The sequence below is a fragment of the Grammomys surdaster genome, unplaced genomic scaffold (assembly GCF_004785775.1).
Source record: "Grammomys surdaster isolate TR1022 unplaced genomic scaffold, NIH_TR_1.0 414, whole genome shotgun sequence".
In the NCBI taxonomy this organism is placed as follows: Eukaryota; Metazoa; Chordata; class Mammalia; order Rodentia; family Muridae; genus Grammomys; species Grammomys surdaster.
In genome coordinates this window covers 259,046-267,224 of record NW_021604833.1, presented here as the reverse complement: position 1 = coordinate 267,224, position 8,179 = coordinate 259,046, and the positions used below count along the sequence as shown (strand labels likewise).

Here is an 8,179-nt window from a genome sequence, read left to right as displayed (position 1 = left end):
CACCTCTTATTTTAAACTAAGTGCTAGGCAGAAATCTTCACAGTTTTTCCAGGAAACCTCCTAACTCTCATTTTGAGGTACTATTGAGATAAAATGACTGGCTATTACGTGATCCATAGCCTAAAGGTGTTTCTGTAATCTCCGCTGAGAAGGTCCACAAGTTCAATTCCCCACTGTCCACTAAAGGCAGCCCACATCCACCCCTCCAGGACAGGTAAGATCAGATCTCAGTAGAAGCCTGGAGGCCTGATCCAGTGACCCTTATAGCCAATCAGTAGAAGGAAAAGGTTGATGAGGAGGGCTGACTTGGTATTTAAACTCATAGTGAGGTGTTGCTGGTTCAGATCCTGACAGCTCAGCAACCTCTGAAGAGCTTGTGGAGTGCACCAAGAAATCAGTGATCATCACAGGCAGGGCCTTGACTCTGCTTCCTCTGGAGAAAACCTTGAGAGACTGCTTGGAAAATAAGACAGACTCCCATACATGAGAATATCTTCCAAACTTCAGTAGCCACTTTGTCTGAAAGCGCAGGAGGTTAGGGAAGTCAGTGAGGAATCCAAGCCACCCCTGGATCCAGGTTTGTATGGGTTCCAATTAATTGTATATCTGGTAATGTTCAGAGAGAATGACAGCTAGTACCATGTAAAGTAGGGGCATGTTCATCTCACCCTGAATGTAGATATTTAAATGTTTGAACATCACCTCTAGATAGAAGCTCATTTTGATGATTGTTATATGCAGAGGAAGTAGTAGGTAGCATGTTTCTACCAAAAATTATAAGAAGCATGGATTATAAATCTTGGCTTGGCCTGATCGTGAAATGCTAAAATGTTTTTATGTATTTCTTCATCACCATTAGTGGCATTGGATTCCAGTATCCTTCTCATGTGAGATTTTTCTCACTCAGGTAATAAAAGTGTGGCAATATTCCAAGGTAGACTAGAGTACTAGTAACTTTCATCTTCTGTATATTTTCTAAAGAGGGAAGTCTAGGATATTTTCTTTTAAAATGGAACGTTTCAAATAAACTCACCTCCATCTCTCTACTAGAATTGGATGTGATAACATCTAAGCCCCAAATCCAAAAAAAAAAAAAAAGAAAAAGAAAACAAAACCTTCTTACTTACAATCACGTGCTAGAAATTCTCAGATAAATGTTGCAGGTCCCTAAATATGTAGGTTCTTAATTTTGATGTTCGTGATAATCTCTCTGATCATGCATATTTGCAATGCATGCCATATTACAGGTATAGAATTTTGCCCATATGCTGTATAATTTTAAGTAAAAATAAATGCTGCCCAGAGCATTTTTAGTCCAAATTACTAAAATGTTAAAATGGCTAAAGCCATTTGCAAAATCTTTGAGTAAATATCTGGCAGAGTAGTTTGAACATTTTTCTCCAGCATGGATAGTGTAACTTATAAAAAGTGTTGGTATAGTCTCTGATTTATTTTTCTTTATTCTCTAGGTACTTGGGACATGACTCCTGCTGTCTTCATGGCTATCCTGTGCTTGGGAGTGGCCTTGGCTGCTCCAACACCTGATTATAATTTGGATGCCGAGTGGGAGGAGTGGAAGAGGATCAATGAGAAAACATACAGCCCAGTAGGTCACATAAACACACAAAAAGGGTCCTTGTAGAGAATTGTTGCTCATATTAGGTTTTCATGAATATAATAGCAGCCTTAGATGCCACACCTACCTGAGGTAATAATGTAACATGGGGTGAACACAAGGTGGCCACCATGTCTGTTCATGAGAGTGTTGACAGTGGCTTTGTTTGTTTTCCTCAAATACCTCTCTATGATCTTTATATATCTGCAGTAGCAAGTCCACATGATCAGCTAGAGCAGAAACATAATCAGAAGTAAACATCATCCTTTACATTTATTTCCAGGAAGAAGAAAAACAGAGAAGAGCAGTGTGGGAAGAAAATGTGAAAATGATCAAATGGCACACCACGGATAATGGCCTGTGGATGAACAACTTTACAGTAGAAGTGAATGAATTTGGTGATATGGTGAGTTTCCCCATAGAAATGAACTAATTTGGTGGCATGATGAGTGTGACTCAAATTGTTTCACACTTCTGCCCTTGCTGTTTTGTTGTTTAAATGAAGTCTTCATGTTCTTTTCTGTGAAGACTGGTGAAGAAATGAGGAAAATGATGACAGAAAGTTCATCTCTTACTCTAAGAAATGGAAAACACATCCAGAAGCGCAATGTCAAAATCCCCAAAACTTTGGATTGGAGAAAGGAAGGCTATGTGACTCCTGTGCGAAGCCAGGTATGACAACATCACATGGCTGTGTTACCCAACTACTAATGATACAACATGCTATTGATATGTCTGTGTTATTTGATTGTGGTATGACATGCTGTTCACTTAACATATTTCTATAACATGAGTGCCACAGGTACTGTCCTTAGCATTCTGTTGTTAGTAACACATGTTTCTTGATTGTCCTAAGTAATGAGAAAGCACTAATACATTCCTTAGCAATTATAAGCCTATACATGTACAGTATCATTTCTGTGCCTTACCTACTTTTGAATTTCTACCTTTGTTTCCACTGTATTTCTCTCCAGACTTAATTTATTACATTAATGACACTTATCATACCTGCAATACAGTAGATGACAGCTTTATGTTATATGTGTGTGCTTGTTGGGCTACCCACTGTAGTATGAGACACCTCCCTACAGAGACTAACTCCTCTTACTTAGGCATCCATCGAATCCTGATAGTTTACTTTTTTGACAAAGTATGTGGCAGCTTGAGTTATTGTTGTAATTAGAATTTTTTTGTATATGGCATTCTGTTTTTCCCTGCTCAGGGATTATGTGGTGCATGTTGGGCTTTCTCTGTGGCTGCTTGCATAGAAAGTCAGCTGTTCAAGAAAACAGGCAAATTGATCCCACTGAGTGTACAGAATTTAATGGACTGCTCAGCAGCTTATGGCAACAACGACTGTTCAGGAGGCAAACCTTATAGTGCCTTCCAGTATGTGAAGAACAATGGAGGTCTGGAGGCTGAGGCAACCTATCCATATGAAGCAAAGGTAATAGAACTTCATGACTTGTCATTTTAGTTCATGTTGGGCAAGGGGCCAATATCAGAAAAATGCTCTGTATTCAGACTCTATTGACTGTAGAATCTCTCTGTGCACCATCAGTGTTGCCATTACAGTACCCACTACTGCATAGTTATTTGATTCCATGGTTCCTGTTTCTATGCACAAGGAGAATGTGCAAACCACTCCACATATGATACAGTTTATCACCATGAATTTTTCTTATCGATAAGAGATACCATTGAAGACATGAGAGCTGATTTTCAGCTCCAAATACCTCCATAACACTTCACTACCTGGGATGATGTATAGATTCACAGAATTAGGGGTGTTCCATTGCAAAGTATAGAGTGTTATCAGTTTGAATCCTGCTCTACAGAGGGTAGATTGAAGTCACCAAGTCTTGAAACCTTATCTTTTATAGGTACGGCCCTGCAGGTACCGTCCTGAACGTTCTGTTGTTAAAGTCACCCGCTTTTTTGTTGTCCCAAGGAATGAAGAAGCCCTAATGCAAGCTTTAGTAACTCATGGGCCCATCGCTGTTGCAATTGATGGTTCACATGAATCCTTTAGTAAATATCGAGGAGGTAAACATGATTTCTTCTAGATATTAATAAAAAATGCTAGTACCCTTTCAGATATGCCATATTGATACAATTTTTGTGTATGATTTGATGTGTATTAGCTTTTTTGCTTATCCATGCATTAACCAAGTATATTGTTTCTGTGAGACATGACATTTCAGTGCATATGAGTATTTCATTATTTATCATTATTTTTTAACTTTTCATTCTACTTTTCTCCACTTGGGGTATCTTAAGATACGGAGTTGACCAGTCTTGTTAATGAAATAAAAAAGGGGAAGAGGTGGAGAGCCTTTGGGGCTGCTTGGCAAGAAACTGACATGGCCAAGGACAAGGAAAGGGGCTGCTTGGCAGGAATATGACATTGGCCAAGGACAAGGAAGTAGGTTTCAAGCAGGAATCTGACATTAGACTAGAACAAAGAAGTAATTTTAGGTAGGAGTCTAAACTGTAGGCTACAACAAAGAAGTAATCCCAGGCAGGAATCTAAATATTAGGCCAGAACAAAGAAGTAATTTCAGACAGGAATCTAAATTTTGGGCTAGAACAAGGAAGTAGGCTTCAGACATGAAAATGACCTTGGGCTAGGATAGGGAAGTAGGCTCAGATACTTTGGTCATCCTAATAAGCCTTTAGAAACAGTAATCATGCGAGTGTTCATGTAACTGAGTTTAATGTCTTGCTTGTTCTTTGACTATTTGTGTTTATTGTATTGCTTGTTCCTCAGCTATTTGCGTCTATCGTACTGCTAGACCCTCAACCTAGAACTGATCTTAATACATGCATGTAATCAAAATGGTATAAAGACATAAAGGAAGAGGGGGTATAGGATAGGGGGTCCTAGGGATGGGAAATGGGAAAAAGGATGACATCTGTATTGTAAATAAATAAAATATCCAATAAAAAGAGAATAAAAATAATCCATGCAGATTAAAAAAAAGATATGGAGGTACCTTTCTAGAACTGAATTCTAAAGAGTGCCTTGAGTTAAGTAGTTTATGTTCAGGTATGGTTTCCTGGAATGACTTTCTATTAGTGAAAATGTAAGATGTTAAAGAGTCATGCAATATGGGTGTAAGGAATGATGTTTTGCCATTTCAGTCAAACTACTGTTGTTGCCCATGGTCACAATCAGCTTTCTGGAACCTTTCATTCCCTTGATTTCATTTTTCAGGTATATATCATGAGCCAAAGTGCAGAAGTGATATTCTTGACCATGGTTTACTATTGGTTGGCTATGGCTATGAAGGCCATGAGTCAGAGAACAGGAAATACTGGCTTCTAAAGAACAGGTAAAAGTTGCCAAAGTTACTTGATTTTTAAGATTCAAATGGATTTTCTATTTGTAGTTAGATTTTATGTCCTAGTCACAGAAAGCATTGTTACATTAAATTGAAAAAGGAATATGCTCTTTTTTGTTGTTCAAATTTATGTGTGTGTGAGTGTGGCGGTGTGATCTTGATATCAGTTGTTTCCCACCTCAGTGCTTTCCCATCTTATGTACTGAGGCTCAAGTTTCTCTGATCAGAGTTTTCTGTTTTTTGGTTATGCTTATGCAGTTCATTCTAATTATGTCCTGGTTTCTGTAATTACAGTTTGACTGGGAAAACACCTTATCTTTACAAAATATTATTGGCATTTATTTGTAAGTTGTGTGTTTGTATGTATGATTTCTTTGTGGGGACAGATGTTTCTCCAAAAAAGACACCATTTTCCCCAGAGATCCAATTACAGATGATTGTGAGCTCACTTACATGGGTGCTGGGCAGGATGTTTTTTTTTTCTTTTCTTTTGAAAAAGTTCAAGCTGTCCCTAATCTAAAGCTCTATCTTCAGCCTTATCCTAGCTTTAAGTTGGACTTGGAATCAAACTCCATAACTTACATTTACATGATCAGGCTGATCCCTCTCTTTGGCTGTATCAACTAACATATAATGTATGGCCACAAAGTTCAGATTTTATCATTGGTTTCTGTGGAGCCCAATATCACAGTTGTGCCATCAATTTTCTCTTTTTCAATTCATTGTTATTTCTGCACAACCTGTTGGTGGAAAGACATTCTAATTTTCCATGCTGTGATTTCCACTGTCTTCTATGACATAATTTTTGGTTCTCTAGTAGTTGACCATTTGCCTTTTCTGATGCTTTCTGTTAAGTTGCCCTGTAGTTCAGAGCTGAAATGCAGATTTGTTGTAACAATCCATTGTACTGTTTCTTTTCTTGTAAATGGAAAACCTGATTTCTTTCAGCCATGGTGAAAAATGGGGAGAAAAAGGCTACATGAAGCTTCCCAGAGATCAGAACAATTACTGTGGAATTGCTTCTTACGCCATGTACCCTGTATTGTGAGCTGCCTGAGTGTGTCAAAGAAGGAAAGATATTAAGGCAACATATACATAGAACGTCATCCTATCCAAAATGGCCAGCTTCTGATGTATAAAAACACTGTGTCACTGAACAGCATGGTAGGAGGTGAAATCTGTGGTATGTTTGGTTTAGTAAGACATGACCACTGCTGTAACGATGTTCTGAACTGATTTGTATAATTGACTCCTGTAATGAGTTGATTTTAATTTTTTTTACTGTACCAATTGTTGTTTTAAAAATAAAAGTTAATTACAAAATTATCTATCTTTTCTATTTTTATGCAGTGACATGTTTGTGCTCAAACACAAAATTGTTCTTGATGATAGAACTTAATGTGGTACTAATGTTATAGGAAGAAGAATGGATGGCTCCTCTCTGGTGGATGTTATTTCATAGTTGTTGTTTTGTCTGTTTATACCAGCAACTCTAGTCTAAAAGATTATATGAAAATGTCTGTATTTCACATTTTTAGCTGACATGACTTCACTCAGTTTCAATTATTGGCTTCTCTGTACAGTGAGATAATACCACATGCTACTCCACTGTATGGTGCTGGGCTGTGACACCCCCTCTTCAGCACTTCACTCTTTCATGAGCTTCCTTGTGACTGTGTCAGAGACATCAAAGGAGATTATATCTTCAGTTACTGGGATATACTTTGAAAAGGTCCCTTACCATGCTGAGTGATGACAGAGTCATTTTAATGCAGACTTTTGTACACACAATCTTATAATATTTTCTTTATAGTTTTTCTAGCTAGATCATACTTATGTGATGCAATTTTCCTTGCCATATGAATGTGAAAGTAGAAAAACAGAAATACACATTTCTAAGTACTTTTTTTTTTTGTTTTTCGAGACAGGGTTTCTCTGTGTAGCTCTGGCTGTCCTGGCACTCACGCTGTAGACCAGGCTGGCCTCGAACTCAGAAATCTGCCTGCCTCTGCCTCCCAAGTGCTGGGATTAAAGGCGTGTGCCGCCACCACCCGGCCACATTTCTAAGTACTTATTCCATTGGGATATACTATTTACCACTGCCTGTGGGTTCAACCATCTAGGACAGGGATTAGAATATATCACCAGTATAGTCAGATCTTGTTTCAGCTTCCCAGTGCTTGACTTCAAAGACTGGTCTTTGGGTCTCAATAATCTTACTTGCATGGCCATTATCTAGAGATAGTTCAGGGAAGTGGTTTTCTATATATCTAGATTGACACATAGGTCTGCTTAGCCAGGATCCTCTTTGCCTCATATCATATATATATATAACTTAGAACTTTTTATAAAGACATGGCATTATTAATAGAACAAATCTGTGGTTGGGGATATGATCAACCGTAACAGAATTGAACGGAAAGTTATGTTTTTATAGTGACATTTTCTTCTATTATTGATTGCAGCTACAAATCAAAGTAAAATTTATCCCGATTACTGTTATCTTGAACATGAAGTTCACTCCCACCTTTCTTTTCATCTGGATCCATTCTCTGTCTGTCTCTCCTTAGAAAATAATGTACTTCTAAGAAACAATAAGACATAACAAAATAAAATAAAAGATAAAACTAAACCCCTACATTTAATTTGGACAAGGCAAAGCAAGAGAAAAACAAGATCAAGAAAAGGTACCCTTATTCACAGACTGAGGATTCCAGTATACGTACTAAACTGAAAGCTATCATACGTATGCAGAGGCCTGCTACAGACACATATAAGCTCTGTACTTGCTACTTTAGTCTTTGCAAACTCATGGGAGTCTTGCACAGTGGGTTCCGAGGGCTTTGTTCCCTTGCTGTTCTCTATACCCTGTAGTTCTTATAGTGTTTCTGCCTTGTTCTTGTTCCTTGATCTGGTAGAGAAATCCTCCACAGTCTGTGAAGGTCTTTTATCAATTTATGGCCGAGTAAGGCCCATTTGGTGTCTTGCTTTCTAAACTTCTTTTTTTTTTTTTCAATTTTTTACTGGATATTTTATTTACATTTCAGATGTTATCCCCTTACCCCATCCCTCCTCCCACTCAGGAACCCCCTACCTAATCCCTCCCTCCTGCTTGTATGAGGATGTGCCCCCACCTACCCACCCACTACCACCTCCCCACCCTCGAATTCCCCCACACACTGCATCCAGTCTTCATGGGACCAAGGATCTCCACTCCCAC

General features: G+C 38.3%; 1 protein-coding gene across 1 annotated transcript; it reads left to right on the top strand.

Annotated features, from left to right (window-relative positions):
• Window positions 1-341: 341 nt before the first annotated feature.
• LOC114632755 (cathepsin 7) lies at window positions 342-6,281 on the top strand. The gene is made up of 8 exons (XM_028781377.1): window positions 342-577; window positions 1,470-1,606; window positions 1,899-2,021; window positions 2,144-2,287; window positions 2,838-3,062; window positions 3,499-3,661; window positions 4,833-4,950; window positions 5,908-6,281. The coding sequence occupies exons 2-8, from the start codon at window positions 1,481-1,483 to the stop codon at window positions 6,005-6,007; spliced, it is 999 nt and encodes a 332-aa protein (XP_028637210.1). The 5' UTR covers window positions 342-577; window positions 1,470-1,480; the 3' UTR covers window positions 6,008-6,281.
• The last annotated feature ends 1,898 nt before the right edge of the window (window positions 6,282-8,179 follow it).